We start from the raw sequence: 27,515 nt of genomic DNA on the forward strand, positions 1-27,515 counted from the left end.
TATTATAGTGAAGAATATAGAAATATACTCATATCTTGTAAAAGTTTCACATGCATACATGCATATGGATATTTACCCAAATAGGCTGCGATTAAAAAAGCTCTTTTTCAAAAACCCGGAGCCAAGCTTTTTCTAAAAGATGAGTCTTTTGAATAATTACTAGATTTTATGTTGAAACACGCTTGAAGATAAAAACTGTACAGCCTTGAATAAACTTCAAAGCCTTTTGCCCAAGTATGTTAGGCCCTTTTTTAGCAGCTTTGCCTAATTGATGTCAAATAGTCTCATTACTAAGTCTCAGAAAGAAAGATCGAAACTAATCACAAAGAAAGTTTTCTACAATACTATATCTCCGGAATCATGAGGCTCTGGCATCCAGGGTACTTCGTCATTGCTCACTAATAAAATGCTATTTAGAGTTTTGAAAATAGCATACATAAACAAATGTAAATGTGTTAGGTATCAAAAAAGGGGCAAACTAGTGAAATGTAAAGTGAAGTCAAGAGTATAGCTAGCTAATTGCAAGGGATCATCTGTATGTCTCAGAATGTCACCTAACCTTAACCCTTACGATCTACAAAACTGCATTGCTGCATCTATTTTCGAGAGCATTAGCTTGAACACAATTTGAAAAATGTTGGGAAGTAATGTTATTACTTGAATGTTACTTTTACTTTATATTACTACCCTGGGTGCTAGATTCTCCTTAATTTAGTCTCAGAGGCATAGTTCAAAAAAGTCACAGACAAGTTCATCTCTTTGCCACCGCAGCGGTCTCCAATACTTCATCCCCGGTTTCTTAAGGCATTGGTACCAAGGGTATTGAATTATTTAATAATTTCATTTACATTGTAGCCCTTTTCTTGGAAAACATACAATGAGATAAACATCGAAAGTCTAGCTCCTAAGAAATATATTAGCTTATCGGGGTTTTGATTTATCAAGGTTCACGCCTAAAACTTGACCCTTGCTTTCAAATATCGCCAAATTAATTGATACCCATTCACGAAATGTAGCAATGGAAATTTGGAATGAGTATAATTTAAATCCTGCATGTAGATCCAAAAAGGAGCGAATTCGAGGTTAAAGTGCAATGGTGAGCAATTAATCAGGATGACGAAGGTTAAGTACAAATTGGATAGCTTCATCGAAACGAAATCTTTATTTGGGAGGCTGCCCATTTGCATTGCCTCCTTTCTGTACTCTGCGCAGTGCTGAGGAGAGGGGGGTCAGGCGGGTCACTGACCCGGGGGCCCTCGGCTTTAGGGGCCCAAAAATAATAACTCAATTGAAAAAAATTTCTAAGTAATAATCTAGCCTCCCCATCAAAATTTACATAACATAATATTAGAGACAATAATGAAAAAGATCCATGAAGTCGTTGCCTGCCTCAGTCTTAAATATAATTTTGTTAAGAATTTCTCATCTTTGTTGGCTAGGGCTGAAGAAGTTCAAAAGCTTTTGAATGTTACCAAAAATGTGATTGCAGGGCAACATACAGGGCAATATGTATGTCATACAGATTTGCACTATGGCATTGGTATCTATTTGCAACAGTGTATCGGTTTTGGTCCAATTTAGTTAACGAATTGAACGTTTTTCATTTTCTAGCCTTTAAGAATTTCTAAGAAATTTTCATTTTCATGCATTATGGTGCTAAGATATCAGTTATGCTCAAGTTATCAGGTATCAGATATCAGTTATCAGGTATGGTAAGTATGATATTTGATGCGTACATTGTATATCGATTGTTTTTAAGAAGAGCGAGGTTGAATGAAGCAGTGTGATAGGGAAGGAAACAGAATAAACAGTTGCCTAAAGTATTTAATGTACTTGTGATAAACTACATCTCTTCCATTAAATATCCCTAAATCTTGTGCCAAACCCACTTGTTTTTTATTCTGAGTTATTAAAACGTATCATCTTGTACCTGTTATTTTCTATTTCTTTCTAATTCAGAGGAGGGGTGAGAAACATGGATTTTCCGACAAAAATCTAACAAGCTTCTATATTTTTCTCATAAATTTCAACATAACATAACGACATCAGAACTGAAAAAAATATCTTTTGATATATTGAATATTCTTATGTTTATTTAGATTCAAATTTTTCCATCAAAACATAGCATTTAGATAAACATAGACAACCATGTTAAATTTTTGAAAAGAGCAGAGGTTTTCTGACAAAATAGCAGTTCAGCTCTACAGTGGTGTTTTTGATTCCTCTGACCCCTCTATCTACACCATTGCCACCAAAGCAGTTTAGCCACCATGGCAATTTTAGCAACCAAAATAGCCACCCTAGCAGTTTAAGCAACCATATATTTTAAAAATTTCTGGGGAGCATTCCCCATACCTGCTAGAAGCGTCTGCCTTAGGCATGCCTTATAATTTAATTTTTGTCCTGACCCGGGGCCCATAAATTCTCTCCGCGGCCCTGACTCTGCGTTGAAGGAAAATGACAAGAATTTGAGAAGTCAGAAGTTGGAGTACGTTGTAGTCGACATTTCAAGGTTAAACTGTAATTGGTCAAATTTAATCTCGGTTCCATCGCGAAAACCACCAACAAGAGACTTAAAATCAGAAACAAGGTGTCGCACAATCATCTAGATACATCGGGATAAATTTCAAACAAGGTCACTTCTTACTTAAACCGCAAAAAGCCTACGCATTCGATGTAAAATTGTAGTCAGGTAATTGGTAGAGAACGTGACAACATGCACAGGTTAAAGCCTGTGACGTAACATAAGTCATTTATTGCAAGATATTCTTTAGCGAAAGCTTGATTAAGGTGTACCACAGGGATAATTACCTGGACCTCTTCTCTTCACAACTTCCTTAATACCAGTTTTTAGAACCTCGGTGAATGATATTCATGCAGTTTGGCTGACGATGACCTGAAAAGATACATCAGTAGAACAAATTCCAATGAAATTACAAATGCCTAAATAAAAGTCAACACTAACAAAGGCCTTGATTGATTGGAGATGATTGTAAATTATTCTAAAAATCTGACCCAATAAGCAAAGAAATGAACTCATTAAATAAGCGCTTATAAATTATTTAACAAGAATTTGAAATTGAAATAGATAACAATGTCACTTTGGTTTTTTGTTTAGATTGATGGGAATTCAAAATTTTATACTTCTATCAATTAAATCTGTAAAGAGCAGCTAGAAAGTTAAATTCTTCAAAAAGATTTGTAAAATATATGAGTGACATAAAAGAAGCTAACTATAAATTACTTTGAAGTATGTCATTTCAATTATTTCAAATTAATATGGATGTTTTGTAGCAAAGGAAGCCTGGGTAGGCTAGAGAAAAATAAACGAGAAGGCATTGCGGCTAGAATACTTGGACCATTCGTCTTCCTACAATCAGGGGCGAAAATACCGGAGGGTGGGGGGGGGGGGGGGGTGTGACACCCCCCCAATCTTGAAATCAGCCGATTTCGCAGGGCGATCGAAGATTTTGCAGGGCGTCAAGAAGAGCTTTATTGCCACGCAGAAACGCCATCTCTGAACTTCGTAAAGGGCCGTTTACGAATTTTGAAATGGAAGTATTCTTTTTGCTATGAACCTCCCTTCCTGACATTGCATTTTAGAGAACGGAACAGTTATGTCAGGAAGAGCTCCGTTATTAGCAGAGCGAAAGCATTCCTTACCGAGAATCATAGCCTATGGATGCAGTGATTGATGCATAATTTTATGAGGGCAAGGTTGAGTCTACACAAATTAATTTAAGTTGTAAATTATTTTCATGACAGGTACGGCGCCACGGGGGGGAATAGAGGGCTGAATAACTTTGGTCAAGATAAGAATTTTTTATCGTTTTTTCTATAACTTTTTAACAGAGTGTTAAATAGAAAGAGAATAAACTATTAAGATGCCGATTTTGTTTGATCTAATTGCTAACTTATTCATGTATTTCTATTATTTTTTTATTTGCATTAATTCAGTAAATTACTTTCTGTATCATTGCAATGTTTTTACTTTGGAAGTGTAAACATGGCCTTCTCGAGATAAGAAACTGCACATTCTGTTTATGAAATAAAATTCTCCCAATCAAAACAACATTGCTCTGTCATTCACAACTATGTGCTATCTGAAGCGAAAGGTTACCGTTTCTTTCCTTCCCCAACATCTATCGCTAGCGTTTTAGCATGACATCCCCCTCCCTATTTTTCAAATAAACAATTATCAGTTTTTTAGCAGTATAGTATTTTGCTAAATTTTAGTCTGGGAGACGCTTTTTAGCCCTTTTACAAGGTATAATTTCAAAAATTTTCTTCACGTCGGACCCAACCATGGTGGGTCCTCCTACCTCACTAAACTTACTGTGCCATGAAAAAAAAGCTTTATTACAAAGGGAAATCAAATTTGACATTTAATTTACGCTCACGTAAAAAAAAGATATTTCATAGGCAATGAAGCTTCAAGTTTTTTTATGGCTTAGGAGTTTGTTCTTGGTAAAGACTAATTTACACTGGTAAAGCTTTCACTAGTAACCTATAGACAAACCTTTGCTACGAGGTCTGCAGGGCACCACTCATTTTCGCAGGGCAGAAATCCTTTCACCCCCCCCCCCAAACCTATTGGTCAAGTTACGCCCCTGCTTACAATGATTGTCTCGATAACGCGAAAGAAACAACGATGCACATTCGTTTAGTAAGAATTTGGAGCTTGTACTGAATAAAACATCTAAATGCTACCATCCTGTTTTTATGTATGACTATTTGCTATCTAACTCTACATGTCACAACATTTGACTCAAAAACTCTATTGACGTTTCAAGAGTAGCAACTACCAAAAATGGCATCGGTTCATCAAGTCTTCAAAAAGCCCAAATATAAAATGTACTGCCAGAATCAATAAAGGCAGCCCAAAGTACTAAAAATTGAAAATTATGCGTAAAAGCCGGATCTTTGAAAATTAACAAACATTTTTTACTGCCGTAAATATTTTGTCTTTTCGAGCCTCAATCTGATTTGCAAATGGTCAGGAGGGAGGGGTAATCTTTTTCTCAATATACAGCGCGAGGGGCTCGCAAAAATCTATTTTAGCGTAAAAAAGACACATTACACATCTATTTTTGTATTGTAAAACAGGTCTTGCCTACAAAGCGGCACACATTTGTCAATAAAACTAAAATTCAATATTACTACCTCTATTGGAAAATCTTCGTTTCTGATATACGTGACCTTTCCACTTCCTCATTTATGAATTTGATGTCTGCAACGCTGTCAATCCTTGACATTGGATTAGTGTACGTTCACTATTGTTTATCATTTGTTAAGTAAAATAGTGCCGCTAGACAAAAGTATCTCTTTGAAGTGGTAACTTGAAGAAGAAGCTGACCGATATACCCAAGATCTGCATGCATTGACAAGTGTTATTGAAACAACAGAATTATCAACGTGCAGGTGGAACTTCGTCCAGAAGGAGGACATGGTATGTATGGAGCTAGGATGGGGCTAATTCAGATTTTCCCTCCTATCGTTTTTGCATTGTGCTTTGATTCCTAAAGTTCTACATCAATTTGTTGGGAAGCTGAAAAAGTTTATTCAGCGTAATATTGGATTCAAATCACAAATCATGACAACGTGGAAGACATGGTAAGCCCAGTGGCCACCTGGCTATAGCTATTGTTGTTTGGTAAGCACAATTTCAGGCCAGTCTTGGCTGCAAAAGCAAGATATTTGCTTGACTTTGGTAGAAATCATCTTTGGTATAAAATACTCATTTTATGTTGAATTAGTAGCGTTACTAGTTTATTAATGCCAAGCTAAGAAATTTCTGGGTTAAATTACAGGCAATAGAGAAAAAAGGTTCTGGAGAGTGATGGGATGGGGAAATGAGGGTAGACAATGGGAAAGCATTTAGACCACGCTCTTTCTGCACAATTTGGTGCTTTATACTTTTAGCAGCGTTATCTCTCTTAGGTAAGCATGAAAACGTTACTGCTAAGTAGATGAAGTTTTTGAAACAAGGACTATCTTCCCCATCCTATGTCCACGTCCAAAAATGACACTTGATATATCTAATAGTTCTGCCTAGAAGCTTTTCTCTTTCTCCATTTAGGCTGGTTAAGAAGAAACTGTTCAATCATTTCATTTTTGAATAGGGAATAGCCTTTTGATTAAGGTAGTTAGTCCAGAAGAAAAATTCTTAGTTTAATTGTATTCCAAAATGTTGGCTTCCCCTCCTAAAACACCACAATTTAAGCCCCGGTCAAACGCTCTTAACATTTCACTGAACATTGACAAACATTCATTGCAGTACCAATCGTTAGAGTTAAAGCCTGCACGCTGTCAGGTTACCATTTGGGTTGGGTTGGTGCAACTGTCCAGGCGCGCAACTACGGGGGGGGGGGGGTCCTGGGGGTCCAGACCCCTGCCCTTTTTCTCAAAAGGGGAAAAGTGCCCTTTTTCTTGGAAAATTGCTTGAATATTTTGATTATTACGCTAAAATGGTTGGTCATACAGTAAATGACACACTCCGGAGATGTAATGGACCTCGCAGGAATACAGATAAATTATTTAGTCAATTTTTCACGTACTTGTTGGGTCGAACGTCATCATGTTGCAGTAATAGAGTATATCTTCAAGCCCCAACTCTACAGCGTGTTTTATGATGCGTCACGCACTGGCTTTGAAGAAGAATGGTTCTGGGACTCAAAAACCAAAATAAAGGCACAAGATTTTGAACGGGATAGAGCCTCTACGACCTCTGGTAAGAGCTTGTAAGAGCTTGTTGGGTCGACCAAGACATTTTTCAAGCCTGTCACATAGTTGACAGGGTCATAGAAGACCTTTGCATGAAACGAGCGAATGCAGAGAAATATTCGCGGACTGGTATTAGAAAGCAGTAAAGATGGCACAAAAAGTTGATGTTCAGCTGTTCCGTTCCTTGTCAGTATTACAAATCAGCTGAAAGCAAGACTTGGAGACAGAAACCAGCTGAAGGCAAGGCTCGTGGAACTGTTCAACCTACTCCCACTGTAGTGCGAAGCAAAGAATTCAATAATAATATTTCAAAGAGCAAAATGTCTTCGGATATGGAAGATGATGGGCTGCTATTCAAAAGTGAGCTGGCGCTGGGAAAAGGAGATGACAGCAGGGTCGCCGAGAGGGGGACAAAGGGGCAAACTGCCCTAGAGCCTCGAGGTCTAGGGAGCCTCACAAAGCAATGAATTCCGTTTTTAAATGGAATTTATTAAAAGTAACAAAATTACAATTAAAAAGTAAAACATCTTAAACGAATTAGTGAATTTAAGCTATTTGCAAGGGTGTGGTGGCAAAATTTTTGCTCGCTTCGCTCGCAAGAGGCATTGTTTTTTCCATTTCCCCCCTCCCTCGGGCCTCCTAAACTTCTCGGCGGCACTGTACGGCAGACAGAAAGAAGTCATATGCATAGTTAAAATTAAAAGGAAAAAATAAATCACACCTCACCACAAAATAAACCGTACACCACAACTTTTCTCTATTGATCAGTTTCCCTTGTCTGGCGTACAATATTTACAGATTTACTAACTGCTCATATTTTCGCCGTACCTAAACAAATGCCCCGGTGGACCTTTAATGAAATTTAATTAGTGCCCTTTTTGTGTCTTGAACCCCTGCCCTCTGAAATTTCTGGTTGCGCGCCTGACTGTCATATCTACGAGCATACAATTACAGTACCGGCGAAACGTAATTGAAATTGTAGGGACCAAAATGTTAAGGTTATGAAAGGGTATCGTAAAGAACGCCACCGTGGTTGGCGGCAAGACAAATTTTCAAAATCTAGGGGTGGGTAGAAACAGCGTTAAAAATAGACTTTGGCTAAGGAAAGTCCAATACTTTTTATTGGACTTTCCAATTACTGGCTAAGGAAAGTCATGGTTTTGCCGGCCTTGAATCAGCACCCTCCCTGAGGGTATGAGGATAAATAAAGGCAAAAAATTGATCAAGCATAAAAAAGCCCTTGAAAGGAAAGTACTGTGATTTCCGCAGTTCCAATTTTCCACAAACATGTGTTTCGGGGACTGTTATACCCTAACACAACCCAATGTGAACAAAAATATAGTAATATTAACTAAATAGCAGGAACGATAATTAACTTCTGGACCATGGGCCATTAGGAGCCTTAGAGGAGGGCAATATGGAAGCAATTTATCTTTTTATAAAGAGATTCTGCGTTTAAAGATGTTGAAGAAAATGCTTGAAAAGTAAAATTGACATATTTTACTATAAAAATATTCAGTGGATAAGTCTTCAACAAATATAACAACAACACAATTACCCTAACCTAGAGTTTGGAGGATAGATATTTCTATTAAAGAGTAATGCATTGATTGCTTTTGCATCTAGTCAAATGTCAAATTTATCCATGGGCGCGCACTTTAAAGGGGGTTCAGTATGGATCTTGCTTCATTAAGATAAAATTTGCCAAATGGGCCTAAAATTCAATTAATTTTGCCGGATTAGGGAGCTGTAGCCCAGCCTCTATGTCTCCTATTCCTACGTATTCGTCATCAAAGTTTTCTAATAACATCGGTATATAAGCCATCATCATCAGGTACCATCTTCTATCAGAAGGTTGGTTACCATGACCCTCCAACTATCCCACAATCTGAGTTTTGGTTTATTGTCATGGTCATAGATAAAACTAACATGGTCATATATAAGCCATAGATAGCTGAAAAGAAGAGCTTGTTACAAACTAAGGTATAACAGCGCCATACCAACCGCAGCTTAATTACATTTTATATTGTTACACAACCTTGCACATTGATGAGATCCAAGTTTTAGTCTTTCTGCGTGGATAACAAGAAGATTAGGCATACGAGTTATATAGATGTTGTGTTATGAAAATGTAGATGTTGTATAGCATACCTAATTTTAAAGAAAAAATTCTCACTGCAAATGTTTGCGATAGTAGGGGGTTTTGCGCGGGATTATTCATAAATCTTGCTGATCACACCCTCTATTTCATTAGTTATTTTTATAGGAAATGGTAAGGCAGTTGATATCTCATCTAAGACAAATGGTGATACAAGATCTCTTAGGATTACACTTTTGAACAGTCATTCAAATGATCAAGATATTTGTAACTTCACCAGCGTAATAAACAACATTATGTTGTGTTTATGGGAGTCTTAAGTAGATCATAAGCTATCTTAACTGAAGGGAGATTCTTATGGCCATGCTCAGTATGCTCCTTCTTGCCCTCCTTTTTATCTGAGTATAGTAAATCTTGTAATTATAAAATATGCTTCATCATTGGTGATTTCACGTCTGCAGCTCAAAGTTCGTCTATAAAATATTCTACCATTTTCAGTTCTAAAGGACATAGATAGAATGGATCTATAAATGTAAAAGATTACTCGCAACTACGGGTTTCTAGTACAGACAGATGGCGATTTCCCCATACTTATATGTAATCACTGCTTTCAATAGCAAAACTGTATCACTAACGAAAGTTTGTTTCAATAGTATGAGCGTATTGATAAGTATTCCGGGTTATTCATCGTATACAGCGAGTTAAAATATGCTTGTATATGCAGTGGCGTCGCGTGACCATTCTCGCTGGGGGGGGGGGGGGGTGTAAGAGGTGCAAAACCATATTTTACCGACAGAAATTCTTTTGTTACCTTTATATTCTCTTATAAATTTAATTCTATCGACAAGTTCTCTGAAAGTTAGGGGGGTGTACACCCCCCCACACCCCCCCGCATGCTACGCCCCTGTGTATATGCATCTTTTCAAGCAAAATATCCAGAGGGGCGCCAGCCCTAAAATAGTTGGATGGATATTGAAGAGGAGGAGCTGATGAAGCGGTGCAACTTTGTTATACTTACAACTTAAAAAATGTTTTGGTGCAAGTTTCAAAATTAGTTATTGCTAAAAACCTTTAAAAAGGAAGCAAGGCAATAACCACACTCTAAAAACCAACTTTTTACCACGACAAGCTGTGTTTTATAGATCATCTTCATCACAGTTTCTCACTACAGAACTGATGATCCAACACATCATACTCCATGTCAGCTAAGATCTGAAGAAGAACCGTCAAGGACCATCAAAAGGGAAAAAAGTTCCGATCCCAGAAAAGAAAACTTAAACCCCACCCTTATGTTTATTGTCCAGTTTTGGAAAAATTAGAAAATCGATCTTGAAAAAAGGTGGGGTGGACATATCCACCCCAGCCCACCCCTTGGCACCGCCCCTGAAAATATCTATGAAATATAAACATGAAATATAAATGTAAATATATCCCTATGAAAACGAAATCTTAAAGGTTCTGAAAACATTGGTTGCAAATGCCCCTACAGCCCTCCAATTATGGCTGCTCTGAGTTCACAATCAGAAATGTAAGCGTTACCTAATTCCCTAAAGTGCTGAATTTTCACCATTGCTTCAAACATACACTAAATTGAAGCCAGCCAGCACCGGTCGCTCTTTTCCTTTCATCTGATAAGTCAGAAAGGGAAGGCTTTTTCATAACTCATCAAAAAAACTGATCACTTCAAAACAAAGGATTGATTTTTGAATCAAAATAAATACTCTAGTTATAGAAAAGACCCTTTCCCCAATCTATCCCTTACACGTAGGGGCAATGGAAGATGCCCCAAAATTTTGAAAAGACAATGCTTTCGTGTCGGAATTTGAATTGCTAAAACTGTTTCTCTTGCGACGCATTGTGGTGGAAAACGAGAAAATAATACACAGTGGGCAATAATACTGCTCACAGCATTTATCAAAGTTTTACAAGTAAACATTTGCGATTGTCAAAACGTGATTTGCTTTTCACTCTTGCGCGCAAAATAACTAATTATGCTTTCGATTCAATCACACCAGCCTAATAAACTGGACTGTGTAATTTCACACACAAGGTCCTCGGATGAACTGAGAAGCTAGTTGAACAGCGGATTAACATGCTTTTCCTGAGTCTCATCCTTATTAGGATGTTGTTTAACTTTATTCATCGCTATATTGTTTATTTTCCTTCCTTCTCTTTGATTCTTTTATGCCTGTTGCCATTGCTCGCCACTCTCAACCATTGGTTATTATGCCTAATCTTTTCGTTGTTGATAATATCTTTATTCAATGGATATAAGATGTAAGGCGTGCAGTCAAGTCAAGCAAGTAAAGCCGTCATAATCCCCGAAATTGTTTGTTCCTTCATTAATGTTTCATACACCCATTGATTATTGGTTGCTTCGGTGCATGCAATTTCTTAATTTGCAAGGAGAATTTACATTTTGATCTAAGAATAGCATTGCTTGGTAATAAAAATGAAGTCGAAATAACAAAGTAAGTATTCAATACTTTGGACAAGTAATGGTCTGAATCAATTACTAATTCCCTAGGAAAATTATAATTTTTGGTTTATGGTGAATCATTTTGTATTTGTATAGAAAAATAAGGTTTAATTTGTGCATTATTCAACTTGTCGTCTTTAGTTTTCTCGTTTCTTCTTTCCCTTTCAGTTTGTAGTTCTTGTCATGGCGCTCAAGGCGTATCTGCAGAATGCCGGAGTGAGTCACCCATGACTCGCTTTACGCTACTCTTTTCGAATAGGTTTGTTCATATCCTATAGTTGCTAGCAAGGCTGTGAACCTTGAATGACAGGTAATGATATCCAATCTCCGAATAAGCACCATTTATTAAATTTTCCCTCTTTATGGGGGGCGCTCATTCGAGTTTGAGGGATGGTACTCATTAAGTTTTAAAATGCAATCAGACTTGATTCACTCGAGTCCATACTTTGAATTTTTAAGCAATCTGCATTAAACAGTAGATTTTGTGACAAACAAGCAATGCCGTAGGAAGGATAGAATTATTGGGGGGGGGGGGGACATTAGAAACAAAGGATCATAAAAGTTATTCTTGGTTTGGGAAGAAGGTTCGAGCCCCCTCAAGAACAATGTAGCTCCGGCCGTGCAAAAAAGCAAAAGTTTTGAACGATGAACTTCTGAAAGTAAAGACATAATACTAACTCAAGCAGAATCAAATCTTAGATAACCATTTACTTGGATTGGTAGTCCTAGCTTTATTGGGAAATTTAAATGAAGAAATAGAAAGTTCTAAATTGGTAGAAATTTGTTGACCGTAAATAAAAAATGAACTACTTTTTGTTTTGTGCGAGTTATATATAAAGATACAATTGGCTATTTAATACATTAATCCTACATTTAGGCCAACAGTTGCAAAATAAACAGATTGTATTTCCAGTTCCTTACCATATCATTGTATTCAGAAATGAAATTTTCCTGAAAAGTGAGTCATGGCTACCCATAGAAAGGCGTGTATCTAGAGATGGTAGATTTTGCCCTAAATGTTGCTTATTCTTATCCTTCCTGAAATGAAGGATTTGTCCCATGGCTTTGGGTGGGGGGGGGGGGGGGGTGGCTGATGGTGCTACATAATTTTAATTGATTTCATAATTTAATTCGTTTTGCTTGGACTTTTTTCTTCTAAATTTTCATCTTACTTTTTATTTTATCAAACGTCATTTATCTACCGCAAATCAAGCCTCGATGTTCACATAGTGTGTCATAAATAAAGGCATTTTCAATAGAATTTATTAGTTTATAATTTTCCAAGATGCTAGCCATCATGTTTTAAATGTCGAGGAAATTTCTTTCTCCTTGTTGCTCCCTTCAAAGTCGACGATAGAAATCATCTCCCCCCCCCCTCCAACACCCGCACTTTCTCCAACACCCGCTACAGTGTACAGGTTTCTTTTGTCTTGCAACGCTTGTAAAGCACAATGCGTGCTTGAGTAATATGACATAAACTACGAACCCATTTCATATATTTTCACCCATTTGCCTTTGATCGCGCATCAATAAACAATAGCCTGAGTTTGTTAGCAAAAAATCATGATGTAGTCATTCTGCGTAGGCTTATCAAGTACACTGAGTTAATCCCGAAAAATAAAAGAAAATAAGCGACGAATCTTTACATATTAATCATAAACGCACTTGTTAACATTATCAAGCTATCAAAACGTGAGGACTGGTAAGTTTTCGTATCATTTTTAGCAAGTTTTGTTTCTTTTTCAAATTCATAGTGTCAGACTTGGCAGGTGAAGCGAAGTTCATGTTGTATGGAGGGTTTCCTTCTGTATCATGGTAGAGAATTTACTTACTATATCGGTGGAAAGTAAGTGACCCATTGCTCGATTGTTTTGGTTTCTCATTCAATACCTTCCATATGCTAAATTTGAAAGCTTACATTGTGTCGGAATCCGTAAACATGTTCGTACCCCCACCGTTTCTTTCAACACGCGTGCATTCACTTTAGGCCAAGTCCGTTTCTGTTCAAAGGTAACAAGTTATTTATTTACCCCTACTACAGCATGGGCGTAAGTTTGGGTTAAGAGAGCATGTCAGTGAAATTTTAGACCATTCTTAACACTTCTTTGATTTGGAATAGGTGATTTTGAATGGCAGTAAAGTTCAAAAGAAGATGGCGTGCTGTTACACTTTTCAATTTCAGTTTCCATCATTTTGTCGTTGCGAACAAAGGATTTTTATGTAATTAGCAGTTAAGTATTTTGGTATCGACGGACAGAGAGATCAGTGAATTGTTAATGGCAGACGAAAGGGACTAGATTAGAGGAGTAGTGGTAGATTAAGCAACGGGCTTACTGCATGAAGAGCGTACCTGCATTTGTTAATTAACTGCCGTTTTAAAAGAAATTTTACCTTTTTAACGGACACGTAGGAATTCACTTAATTCCGTCCTTTTGGTGGATGTTTCGACAGTCTTGAATCGATTTCGTAATTATGGTCCTCTTCAACGTTTCAAGGGTGCTGCCAGAAGCCCAAATCTCTAAAAACTAAAACGTTTGGTTGCCTGTGTAGCAGATCCTTACGTTTATTGGCAATTGTGTGTTAACAGGCTTTATTTCTTGTGTAGCCCAATATTAGTATGATATTTTTGAGACAAAGAACTGTAGGTTTTCAAAGTATCAATTTATATGCACCAAATAAGAAATTAAGATTTTCTTTAAAAATGATACTGCAGATGTATTCATTTTTTCATCTTTCAACCTGGTGAATTCATGCTGAGTATCCATATTTTTTTTTACATTTTAGAATATTTAGTATCAGCATCATAGATTTATAAACCTGAAAATGTAGACATTATTAATAAAATAGATTGGTAAAAGAAGATAACACACAAATTTGTGTTTGCTTTGCCACCTGCCCAAAATTCTGGTGGTGACTGTGAACAGCCATTAAGTTTTTACATCAAAACAGTGAACAATGATTCTGAAGCATGGAAATAAAAAAAATAGTTGAAGAAAAAAAAACAGTTGTTCATGGCAATTTCATGTCTTTGTTTGAGCTCCTATGCATAAAATACCCCACAATGTAATTTTGTGCAGAATATTTGTTGAATCTTCATTATATCCTTTTTAATAGAATGACCAACATAATGTAAAGACAGATAAATTATATAATGGGCATTGATTTCCAAAGACTAACATAGTTTTTTATCAAAACATCATTAAAAAGATTAAAAATTGCAAAAAGAAGAAAATAGAAAGGAATATTGAAATTGAAAGGAATTTTTAAAACCAAAATATGATGTGTTTAACAAACTAAAATGTTTTTTTGCATGATAAATTTAAACCATTTTCATCTTCACCCAAGCTACGATTTACTTGAAATTAAAAATCTGGTTTTGGTCCACATGAAATTTCTACCTGGGGTGAGTTTTACTTCTGTTGATCCCAGTGTTTTTCTGTCTCCTCTTTTAGGCATCAAAGATGCCTCAGGTGGCCCATGTTGAGAAAACTGATTGTTTATGTACATATTTCCCCACATTTTTTGGCAATGTTTCAATTTTGGTAAAGCAAATTGATGTAATTTGTGCTAGAATTTTATCACACAAAACATTACACAAAAGTTTTATTTTAGAGGCAATAGTGGCAGCTTGTTTCTAGCTTATGTTTAACTATCTCAACATGTATTCAACAAAATTTCTACATTGTAACAAATCTTTTATCAGAATATATCTGCTGAGAGAGTACATAAAGACTTTAGTAGAATAACTACATCAACTTTCAAACAGAAATTACATGTAATTTGTTGCTCAATTCTCAAGTAATATTGTATTGTTACTGTTACAGTCTTTTTTAAATCTGAAGAAGTCATTGGTTTTGGGTAACTTTCTTTGTGTTGTTTTTATTTTAAATTGATTGAGAGGATTGTTATATTTTTTGGCTTGACTGCTAGCCACTCATTTAGTATTCACTCAATCTAGATTCATGTGTCAAACAACTTTTTGGTAATCATTCATTATAATCACAAAAGAATTAAGAATATATTTATATTTAACGGGGCACATGTATGATAAAAATATATTGTCAGTAACATTTTGTTTTTTTTCATTGAAGATTAACAAAACCCTTCATCTAAATGAACTCTTTAAATAAACTGCCAGTATTGTCATCATCTTCTTCACCTTTTTATAATACCTTGCTTTTTCTTATTCCAAATAAAATATCATTCTTGATGAAACATTGTACAAGTCTTAATGATCAGCTTAGGTGATGGTTGGACTTTGCTCTGCCATGCCAAATAAGGAGCAAAATTGGTTTTCTAAGAATTTCATCATGCTGTACCAACCTGGCTGTGCAAAAGTCACTTGGTTTGGTGCGGCACAGCACAACTTTGAAAAGTATATGTCAACAGTGATTTTACAATGATTTCAATTTCTGTAAGATGTGAGAAGACAAAGATAGTTCCAGGCTAACAGGCAACATGAGCACCTCAAAAAAAATTTGGCAGCTGTCAAATACTGTGATTATTGCACATGGTAAAGGAGCAAGCTTGCTATTCTGTGCTACAAAAATTTCATCAATGACCACATCAGTTTGCTATAGTAAAAAAAATGTCACATGATATCATGCACAGCTAAGGTTGTGTGTTAGTTGCTGCAGTTGATAACTGACTGCTTGTTATTTTTTCTTGTAGTGAATAATATTAGAAAGTAGCTATATGCTTAGACCTGATATCAACATTTTTGTCATGCCTTGAATTCATATTTGTAGAAGGATGTATACAATTTTTAGACATATTATTTGAGCTGCATCTTTTTGTTGTTCATTGAGTAAATGAATTTGCAGTTTAAAAATGCATCACAAATTAATCCATTAATCCAGCTCTTTTCAAAATAAATTTCAAAATAATTTGAAAGCTTGTCATAAGAGAAATGTATCCAGTTGGTGCTAACTCAGCATGTAGGAAATATAAGTTAGCCTTATGTAACATGTTCAACACCAGGATTGCTTTTAATTTTGCTGCCAGCATAATATTTTGCAACTGTGTTAGTGAACAAGATAATATTCTTGAAAAAAGAGTTGCACAAGTCTTTGTGTTTACTTTCCAGCCTTTTGGTTTTGGGCCATTTCTTTACCAACATAATCTAGACTAAAGGAAGTTATTTTTGCTGTTTTCCTGAACGGTACTGTTTCTTTGCCATAAAGTCAATCAAAAGCCTCACAGCCAGCAAGAACAAGATTGTTGCTCCAGTTGTTTTGCTTCCCATATCTTAGAGAAAATGTTGAATAGATATCAAGTAATGAATATAATTAGGGTTTATAGTGTAAATTGAAATCTAGAAAAAAATATGCTTAGAAGAAATTGAAACTAAGGTATATTCTCAGTTTAGATGAAAGCCCTAGAGAATAACCTTAATTGGTGAATTCTCTATTGCTCAGTCGCTTTTCTAGTTTAATTTATAAAGAATTTATTTTTGTTTGTGGCAGAGTGATGTTTACATTAAAATTTTAGCTTTATTAGGTGTCTTTGTTTTTATACAAGACATTAAAATGTTGAGATTTCTCCCTTAACGTTTTTTTTGTTAAATTATGTTTGTTACTCTGTATCACACCTCTGGGTAGGCCAAAATGCAACAGAACACAATGGTCTCCTTTCCGAGTATTTGTAGGCCAAAAATAGCATAGTAGTAGAAGGCTTTATAGTAGAAGCATGATTAAATTTCGCAAAAGAAATTATGCCCGTCCTCGAATTATTTAGGTTCATGAAATATAGGCACGTTGCTTATATTCAATAAACAGAATAATTCAGTTTGGTTCTTTCACAAAGTGCCGCTCGATTTCAAAGCACTTCGACCACAAGCCAGGAGATAAGCATTGATTTTTTGGTCTGTAAACTTGCCAGTGTGTTACTCTAATAAATCAATAAATAAGAAACCATTGAAGCTTCTAGACTTCCTGTCAGATGTTTTAAAATTGAATAAGAATTATGAGTTTAATCTCATGTATGGATTAGATGACCTAATAGTTCTTAGAATGGTGCTTTAACAGCCACAGAGAGTTTTGTTTCATATTAATTTCATTTTGATTGAAAAAATCAGTCCCCCGATTTGTTGTTTCTCATTTGTAAAATTGAAGAGCTTTCCGATTTAAGAGGCAAGGGATAGAAACATTAAAATTTTTGTTCTGCAAATCATTGTATACCGATCTCCGTTAGCTAGACTAGTAATTGATCGACCAGCCTCCTGTTTATCGTTATTCTCATCTAAAAATTGAGAGTATCCGACGGGCGGCCTACTCCTTTCATTTTGGCCAAGCAAAAGATTTTTGGCGGTATGCCCCTAAGTATTTCCGAGGGGAAATTCACTCTTGCAAATAGCGTACGAGATTTTCCCAAAAACAAAAGATATTCTGGGGATTTTCAGCTAAAACAATTGGATTTCCACTTTGCCTATGAGACGGAATTTTGCGTCGAAGCATACGGCCTCATTTTCTCTAAACAGCAACGCGAAGAGCGGTGAGCGATAGTGTATTGACATTTTCACCGTAATGAAAAAGTTTATATGATTGACGCCAATATTGATTATAACAAGACAAATTAGAAGTTACATATTTGAAATTTTTTTAACCTTTAATTGCAAAAAAGTGAGAAAGCCATAGCCCCTGCTACCCCATACAACATTGTAAAGTTAATGGGGTTTGGCTGCTAATTTACGAGACTACTGCCAGCTACTTGTATGGAATCAACGTCTTTAAGTTTATCACAGAGAAAAGCGCTGTCAAGGTGTTCTTAATTCATGAATACAATATTTTAGCACAACTTTGCCAAGATTCTTAAAAAAAAATTTTTCAACAATTTTACCTAAGAAAAGGGCGTTGTCCTGGTTCTCCGGGAGTCATAAGGGCGGTTGCCTCCTTGGGGCCCAGTTCTTTGGACCCCTTCCGGGCTCTAGCGGGCTCTCAAAGTCCTGGAAAGCATATGATAGCTTGAAAAGTGAATTGGCCGGTCTGTCAGTTTCAAAAGAAAGTATACTCGTTAGTTGATTACACGTAATTCGATCTTCCTAACGACTCTGCTTATCCTTTACTGGTTTACCTATTACGTCACTTGCCCACGGCGTTTTCATTTGCTTTTAAGAGAGGAATGTAAATGATCCTTGGCATTTTTGGCGTTAGTCCCACTTAGTAAAACAAGAACCAAAGGTAGTTTGGAAAAACATGTAGATTTTATGCTTGTAAGATCTAGAGAGAGAGAGAGAGAGAGAGAGAGAGAGAGAGAGGGGGGGGGGGGTATATTCCTTAATATGCTTCCTTCTGTACCAAAACATTTCACTGATATGTAAAAAGAACTGGTTTTGATAAGAAATAGTTAAACCCATGTTCATGCTTGTAATAGCCGCAAGCTTTTAGCTGATTCATGTTTATAAAGTTCTTACGTCATTTGGCTTACCAAGCCTGTATAACAAACCTGCCAGATGAATTTGCATTGTTTTTACTTTCCCTGAAACACTTATCTTCTTTTTATAGGAAAAAGAACACAACTTCAAAATGTCAGGGCATCGTTACTCTCCAAGCACCCAAAAGCACGAACATTCGGCCAGTTTTGTGCATAAAAATGGGATGAGGTCCCCGAAGATATCACCTTTGTCCCAGTCTCTTTTGGACGACGGGGACGATAGAGTGCAACTTCACCGATTGATTATAGCCAACGACATTGTGGTGTGCATGCCACAGGTGAACAAAGTATTGCGTACGGTCTATCAAGTACTGTCACAGGCCAACTACTACCTGTCAAAGCATGGCATCTCCTCAAGGCGCTTTTCAGGTGCACAGCTTATCAAAATCAAGATGTTAGGGATCCTAAACCATGACGCAAAAGTATGCTCATACATCAAGCAACAAGAAGCTGAAAGGATATTTGATAGCTTCGACCTTTCTGGTAGTTGTCACAAAAGTGGCAAGATCACATGGATGGACCCTATTCTTCTGGACGAGAATGGCCCTGAAGCAATTAACGGAAGCAAAGATTCAGATTCGGACCGCAGAAAGTCAAGCGCCAGCCCGGTCGATATCCAAGTGTTTGAACTGAATAAAGAATACGTTGTCTGCGCACCAGATATCCAGAAAGTCATCCAGACTCACTTTAATCAAGGAGCAACAACTGGCTACTATTTTTCTAAGTTAGGTATTGTGCCCTTCAAATTCATACATTCAGCTCATTTGGATAAAGTAAAGGAACTTGGTATTATCAAGAAGTCAGCTGTGCATTGCACGTACGTTGCAAAGGATGATGCGAAACGCGTGTTTGAAGCCTATGGAATGACCCCTGAAGATATGAAATCGAAGATTAATTGGCTATCAGCCATTAGCCTTGATGATCTACCAGGATGGAGCTCCCATCGATCTATTAAGAGAGAACATATGCAAAGTCCATCCCAGAACAGCAGTAGTCCCCATGGAAGTGAACAGTATGATGATGATGTTAAGGACAATGCCTATGGTTCTAAAATCGAAAAGAAGCTACCTGCAAAAGTTAGTGTGTTTCTAGTTGAAGGGAAAGAGGTGGTGTGCATGCCCGACATACACCGTATAGTGCAATCAGTCCATGGCAGTAGCATACAGGTTAATTATTATCTGAATAAACTGCACGTGAAGAAGAAGCGATTTTGTTTTGCGCATTTAAAGGAACTGAAAGCCCGTGGTATTTTGCAGGGTAATGCAACTTACTGTACTTACATACCAAAGATAGAAGCTGAGAAGATATTTCAGATATATAGTCTAATGGGAGACCAACGTATCAACGAATTAGAGTGGAGTGAAACGCTCAGTCTAGATCCTTATGGTTCAAGGGGTGATTATGGCAACTCGCGGTCGGGATTTTCAGAAGGGAATGATGAACACGAGCCTGCTGGACTAAGCGTAGCAACTTTCATTGTGGATGGTGAAGAGGTTATTTGTACGCCAGACGTACACAAGATTGTAGACTATTTAGAAGAGCAAAGTGCGTCACTCGATTACCATTTTAGAAAGCTTGGCATTGTTAAGCACCGCTATACCTACTCACAGCTTCATCAGCTGAGACGGCTGCAAATTATCAAAAGGCCAACGGTTTGCACTTACATCCGCAAGATCGACGTAGAACAGCTGCTGCTAATGTATGCAACAGAGCGTAATAGGCCTAAGATGCAGAGGATCCACTGGCAGGATGCAATGCCTCTTCTAGCAAGTGAACAAGGCCCCCAGCCGACGAATGAGAGCCCCAGTGCAAGCCCTGCAAACAACACTCACAACACTGAAGAAAATAACAGCAACCATCATGCATCTACACCAGATTATGAAATGTCAGATCTCTACAAAATGTATGTGAGTGATAAGTGCCATTCTGAGCCAGATGCTTACAATGATGGTCATGTTTCCATGGCGACCGGGAGAAACCACAGGTCCAATCATGCAATGACGTCGATTGCCGACATGCAGCAGACCAATCCTCACATCGACTGCCCAATTGTCATTCCAAATGCTGACTTCGATCCAAAGAACTGCTCAACTCCCCTCAACTTTGGGCCTTTGACCTCTTCTCATGGAGTTATCCGCTCAGAAAACAGAGAAGGTATGGTTAAAGGCATTTTGACTTATTGCCGTGCTTTCAAGCAATGTGTTTTGTTGCTATCTACTTACTTTACGATGTTATTTTTTTGCCAATCAAAACGAAATCTGTTATGGTAGTCATTGATATTAGCACCAAATTCTTCAGCTTTCAGGATTTTCATAACTGTGTAGCTGTTATGAATGGATTCGTAATTGTCTCTAGGACGACTAGAATTAGTTACACTAATTTTTTTATTCAAATTTTCAAGGTACCAGTTCACCTTTGAAAAGAAGAATGTATGAGAATGATGATTCCCCAGCTTCTAAAAAACAGAAAGGTAAGGAACATAATATGGCTTTTAGTTTAGTGTGGAGCGTTGGTTCTGTTTTAATTATTATTACTAGTGTAGACGGTGGGCGTTGAAGGACCAGCGAAAATCATAGCCGATTTTTTTATATTGGACATCGCATTGATTTTGTTCTATTTTGATTTTTTAGAGAGTGAAATCATTGAAAGACTTCTCAAAGACCTACACAGGAAGGAAAATGAATTTCGGTATCTGCATGGTAAGTAAATGTTAATTTCTTTTGAAAGAAAAGGATCCACCCTCCCTCTGCTGGAAGAATAATATAAAGATATTCATTCATTGATAGCAATACTACTACGTTTAGTGAAGACTCTTTATGCTGTCTCCAAGCTGCTGTTGGTACCTTCAGTCCTTTCATAGTTTGTTGCAAGGAGTTTAGAAACACCATCGTATTCAAAAAAAATAAATTGGCAACAGGGATACCTGGTTTATACTGGCAGCGTGGATTTAGCCATCTATTAGATGAGGACATTGCAGTCTGTCTGTATTTATTTCATTGCGATGTAACTTACAACAGGCTAATGTATCTCCACATAAGGCGACTAACAATGCTTTGGAAATGAGCCGGTGACGGGGGACTCAAATATATGTGACTGGAAATGTTATTGTCTGAAAAAAGAACTTCCTCCCAACAGAAACGCTTTTTAGTGGAGGTTTTATTATTTTCAATATAACAGAAAAACAATGTGGCGAATTTAAGTCCTTTGTCTTAGTACGTGTTTCGTATAGATAAAAGACAGTCTGAATGTAATACATTTCTGAATCAGCAGTGGATTACATGCTTCGTTATATCATGTCACTTGGAACTAGAGGTGAACAATGAGAAACTTTTTTCTTTGCAGATGCATATCAACGAGAAATTAGCATCGAGCGAGAGAAAAGAGTTGAGGTAGAAAGTGAACTCCACAAACTCAGAGGTGATTTTTAGATTCAATCGGCTTTTAAGCATAAGAGGAACCAGCTAATTCTCTTCCAAATCATTCACAATAAAGTCGGAAACTTGAACACTTTTCTAATTTGCATGTACCTCACATGTACCTAAAGACACAGCTGTTAATTACATTTTATTATTTCTATATTTAAATATCATATGATATCCCTTCAACGTCCTGTCAATGGTTTGCTCTTTGGCCGGAAACTGTCCATTGCTGACATTGCTGACATTGGATAATGCTGTATCCATTCACCAACGCAATCTATATACTTTGATGATAGTAATATGCAAAACTAAACATAACTTGAACCCTAGTTTCATGAAGGAGATTCTTGAAGCAAGAAATAAAAAGTGGGATTTCAAGTTTCATGAAGGAGATTTGCGAAATAAAAATAACCTTTTGGCATTCCAAAAGCCAGGACAACTTCTTATGGTAAAGTGTGAGATATTTAGGTCAAAAGCTGTAGCAAACACTACCTCACAGTCTAAAAGAGTTCCAATCATTAGCAACTTTTAAAGAAGTATTAAGAGCACACCTTATAGAATGTGACCGAAAATTATGTAAAATATTTATTGCTGGGTTAGGTTTAATTAAGAATATTCTACCTTAAACATTTTTCAACATTGTACCATATATTCATTTAATACTAATTCATTTTATATTATTTTGTCATAGATTGTTGGCCTTTATTGGCTTCTTCGCCAACTGTAAACAAATTATTTCTTATTATTTTTATTATCCATCAGATATTCTTGATGAAGTTAAATAAAGACACTCAGCTTTTTTATGAAAACATTTTACACCATTTTGTTCCATTCATTTTGATTCCGTTCATTTTCCACGATTGAATTAACTGCTGTTGAATAGATTTATTTTAAACCTTTACTCTCAGTGCTTATTTATTGGTACAGTCTCAAAGATTTGGCAATTTCAGATGTACATTTAATATTTCGCATCTTCTATAGATGATCTTGGCATGGAAAGGCAAATAAGAGAGAGACTGGAAGATGAACTAAAGCACATTAAAGGTTGGTTATCAGCTCATCATTGAATTACAATTTTACTCAGGGATCATTAAACTCTGGATTACTGTTGTGTTAAAATGTTTCACCCCATCCTTAATCATTTTGAATACATTCCATCTTCCCACACGGCCCGATTTGTTCTAATTTCTTGTTGGTAAAAATTTTTATTTTTTTGAACAGTTTTTTGGCGGTACAGAACTTGAAAGTGGCTTTGAAAAAAGCAAACATTTTAAAACATTAACTAAAAGCTTTTTTATCTGACACTCCTCAGAGCATAAAACGTCAGAATGAAGGTCCGAAAGAACACGATGAAAAATAAATAGCTACCCAGTTATTGAATAGGCCAATCAGAAAAAACGCAAGCACAAGACCGGTATAGTTGACCTATCAGTGCTGCGTGCCTATAGAAAAATTACCACTGGAGTCCAAGAGAGAGTTCAAGAAAGACTTTTATTTTTCATATATATACAGTTGGCCTTTGTAATTGAGACAGGGAGTTAATCAATCTCACCAGTTAGCGGTAATGCATCTGACTGAGCTAAACAAACCTAAACAATTGATCAATCGAATAGCGAGTTTTAAACTTGACCAATCACAGCCACTCAAAGATCTACACGTCAGATGATCTGGACGCAGTCGTTCGTTGAAGCTGATATTCTATCATCTCGATCTTAATCCCAGCTTTTTATTTTGATCTGAAGGTCTTTCTTAAAAAGCTAAAAATTTCTGGGATATTTAAGTTATCATTTTGTATACTTCCACAATAATGAATTTAGAGATATGTTATTTCTTACAAAACACGAAGCTTGCACCACCACCCTGTTGTGCAGTTCAGTTTAATCAAGCAATCTTATCGTAGTGTTCAACAACTTTTGAAGGCAGTCTTTTTGTTTTTCATAATAGTTCAGGTTTTTCAAGTTACTTAGTTTACAAAGGGCAGTTTCTTTTAGCCATTTGTACGAAAAATATTAGATCTCGTATATTTTTAGCTCATACTATATTTTTAGCAGCTATTAGGCTCATATAATGGCCTAATAGCTGCTATAAAAAGCAACAGCGTTTCGTATGCACCAGATCGAAAATTTTAATCAATGAAAGCTGCTGTCTATAGCTTTATGGTGTTTCTGTTTTTCAAAGATGGTAAGAGCAACAGAAGTTAGTTTCAGGGTTTACTCGAAATAATGCATTGCCTATAGGTCGAGCAAGCAACTGTTTAATGATTCACTGTCTTTCATTGTTTGACATTTCGTAATGGACAAAATTCACTACCAGTCCAGAGCTATTAACATTGCAAATATAATATTTGTTTGATAAAATGCAAGTTCCCAAAGAAACCTAATCAAATAACTTTAGCTAAAAATTGCGTTTTTTTAATTGCACAATAAAATAGAGTCACGGTTGTCATCTATTCAGCTGTGTCAACAAACAGGCATTTGCAAATGAAGTAATGCAGTTGCTCATTGTTTTTTGTTCTAAGTAACAGTTATAGGTAAATGGAGATTAAGGGAAAAATGTTGGTTTACACAAGTGTTATTCTATTTTACAATTAATGTTGAACAGCTGTCTTGATAAAAAGGATCTGTCAAATGTGTGACTCGCTTGTCTTTCTAAGTGAAATAATTACAGCTAGTAACGGTTTCGTTTTCTTTGTCTAGAGAAACATTCGACAATGATTTGATGCCATGTTTTACAGAAACCGTAAAATACATATTTTACAGAAAAGCTACTATTGGGCTGATGTACCTTTGCATATTGATAAAAAATGCTAACTTTCTGATGTTAAATCTGAATAATTTTGATGACCATGAAAAAGCTTATGCAGATTATGTACACTTTTGTTTGTTACTATGAAACTCGATTGTCGTTCTACTGTTTAGGTAAATTGCTTTTGAGTTTGTCTCGAAGTTTTACTTAACATTTATATCAATTTCCTCATCCTCCTTTGGCCTTTTTCTATATAATTATTGCCATTTCGTACACAGCTTTTTGATAAAATATCGATGCCTTAGATTTTTGAGTGTTTTTAATATATTTCTAATAGATTTCAAGTAATGCAATTTATATGTTATCTCTATGCAAGTAATTTCTATGTTATTTATGCTTCAGAGGCTGCTGTAGAGGACCCTGCCACTAACTGAAGAAAAAAAGAAGGCCTGTAAATACGATAGATATAGGTAAATATAACATACTGTGTTTTTATAACTTGCCTAAAAATTGTCTAAAAACAGTCTTGTTGACAAAATTGACATTGTCTAGTAGCAATTTTTATCATTTTTCAGCACCCTTGTTCCACAAGTAGGCTAATCTGTTTACTGGGTTTACAAGAAAGGAATTAACCAATGGAAAGTTTTCAGAGAGTTCCAAGATAACCCATCTTGAAATAAGAAATGAGATTTTTAATGAGATGAAATGAGATGTCTCTGGCTAAATAGGGAGTAAGGCCAGACTCTGTATCCAGAAAAAAGTCCTTATTTTTCATTTTCGTTTTGATGACGGAGATTTGGCAATCTTTGAAGTTTGGCCCTATCCTTTTTCTGTTCAGATCAAAAATACAAATGTATTCTAGTCACTGGCAGCCTTACCTGCCGACCCTGTTTCGTATTTAATGTTAATGTATGCAGGAATGTTAAGGCATTTTTAACCCGCACAAATCTATTCCACCACCATTTTGATGGTTTGCGTCGTTTTCTCTTTCAGGTACCCAGAAGTAACTTTGATTGATTGTTTGATTGAAATTAATAGTAATCACGTCGAAGTTTGTATTCTATTAAAAAGTTTCCTAAGATATTGATCAACGCAGAAATTATACTTTTACCTTGATATTACGCTTTTACATTACATTCAACGCCTAGCTATTTATTTTCTCTTGCAGAAAACTATTTGAAAACAAAACAGGATATGTATTTTATGGGTTTTGTAATCCGTTTGTTCACCTGTAACTTCTTCTTGTACTGATAATCAACTGACAGCTTTTGATTTGTGTAGAATATTGCCCCAAATTACCATAAAAAGATGCAATATCTGATGAATCAGAAAGTATTCACGCAGCATGTAATCATTCATTAGCCTAGCTTAAACCCTACCCATCTTCCTGTTCCCAAACCCCCACCCACCCCGGTTCCTCCCATCCCCCTCTTCCTACCCATCCGCCTGTCCCTCCTCTGTCCCCACCAAACTCCTGTCCCCTTCCATCCTTCTTTACACGTATTCATAGTCCATAACCATCTCTCTTTCCTGGATGGACTTTTGCCATGACATTTTCCCTTCTTAACCTATTTTTAGTCATACCTTTATTTTTGCACCAATCGGTACAAGGTACAATGTAGATGAAGAGAACGCAACCATTTTACCTCTTGCAAAATTCACAATATTCGCTGTCGTTTTCTTGTTTGGAAATGATAATAGCTAATACTCCAATGCCACGTCTGCATTCATATGCTGCAAAATGCTATCATTCGCAATTCATTTTAGCGATAAAAACAGCTTGTTATTGCTTATGTTGGGCGTTACAGAATTTTTAAAAATCATTTTGTATATCCCATTGCTGCAGAAAGTATTTATGTGTGTATTAACTCCGGAACTCCTTATTTATATAGCTCACTATCTCGACTAAGTTGCCATGCTAGGCTGATTCTACAGAAAGGTTAAGTTGGACTTGATGCTGATCGTTTCCCAGTAATGCTAACGTATACCAGTTATAATAATCCCGGTTAAGAAAAGTTTTCAAGCTATGTCCAACTTTAACTGCAGACCCCTATCCGTGGATTTGTCGTTTTGTCGCCGAAAATATATCACAATTATCGAACTTCTCGTTTTTTTACCACAAAAAATTGATGTACGATGCTTTGCACTTTGTCGAACAATCTCCTGTAAATCGCACTTTTTAATATATGATGTGGAAGTATGTTTAGTCATAAATTATCTTATCTTTAATACAGATATTGATATGATTTCTTGCCTTAATTACGAATATTTATTTATTGATTATTATGTTTTCGTAACTTTTTCCATTTTGTTCTTCGAGTCTGAATCTCTCCGCGCTGTGAAAAGTATGTACAATCATTTCCGTACAACTCCCGTCCTGTAAAGTTAGTTTTAAAGTAGCAAAAAGGGCATCCTTCGATGTTCATTCTAACACATCACCAGCCCCTTGCACTAACCTGTTGGCCCCGATAGTTTTGACTTGACTAGTAGCAATGGATTTTCTGAGCCAATTTAGGATCTGTTCGAGGTCATCACAAAGCTCCTTTATGGAAGTCTCTTAAAGCTTACCCATGACAAACTATAATGATGGCGTGGCCATTATGTGGTGGATAAAATTCTT

The 27,515-nt window shown here is 36.4% G+C and overlaps 1 protein-coding gene across 2 annotated transcripts; it reads left to right on the forward strand.

Moving 5' to 3' along the window:
- The first annotated feature begins 12,803 nt into the window (after positions 1-12,803).
- On the forward strand, positions 12,804-27,192 carry LOC135687153 (uncharacterized). Of its 2 annotated transcripts, none has more exons than XM_065203649.2 (8): positions 12,804-13,146; positions 18,803-20,885; positions 21,133-21,201; positions 21,362-21,430; positions 22,074-22,148; positions 23,132-23,194; positions 25,298-25,365; positions 25,889-27,192. In XM_065203649.2, exons 2-7 carry the CDS (start codon positions 18,824-18,826, stop codon positions 25,327-25,329), a joined length of 2,370 nt encoding a protein of 789 aa, XP_065059721.2. In that variant the 5' UTR covers positions 12,804-13,146; positions 18,803-18,823; the 3' UTR covers positions 25,330-25,365; positions 25,889-27,192. The 2 variants fall into 2 exon arrangements, with proteins under 2 accessions (XP_065059721.2, XP_065059720.2); XM_065203648.2 differs by having other exon boundaries at positions 12,804-13,002.
- Positions 27,193-27,515: the final 323 nt, after the last annotated feature.

Source organism: Rhopilema esculentum, chromosome 20 (assembly GCF_057945365.1).
Source record: "Rhopilema esculentum isolate cy_ngs chromosome 20, ASM5794536v1, whole genome shotgun sequence".
NCBI classification, from domain to species: Eukaryota; Metazoa; Cnidaria; class Scyphozoa; order Rhizostomeae; family Rhizostomatidae; genus Rhopilema; species Rhopilema esculentum.

Bases quoted from the DNA above. Each gene is read 5' to 3' on its own strand.
- LOC135687153 (XM_065203649.2), top strand. From the start codon at position 18,824: ATGTCAGGGCATCGTTACTCTCCAAGCACCCAAAAGCACGAACATTCG. The intron at 22,149-23,131 runs GTGATTTTTAGA...CATCTTCTATAG, and splicing joins TGAACTCCACAAACTCAGAG to ATGATCTTGGCATGGAAAGG. The intron at 23,195-25,297 runs GTTGGTTATCAG...TTTATGCTTCAG, and splicing joins TGAACTAAAGCACATTAAAG to AGGCTGCTGTAGAGGACCCT.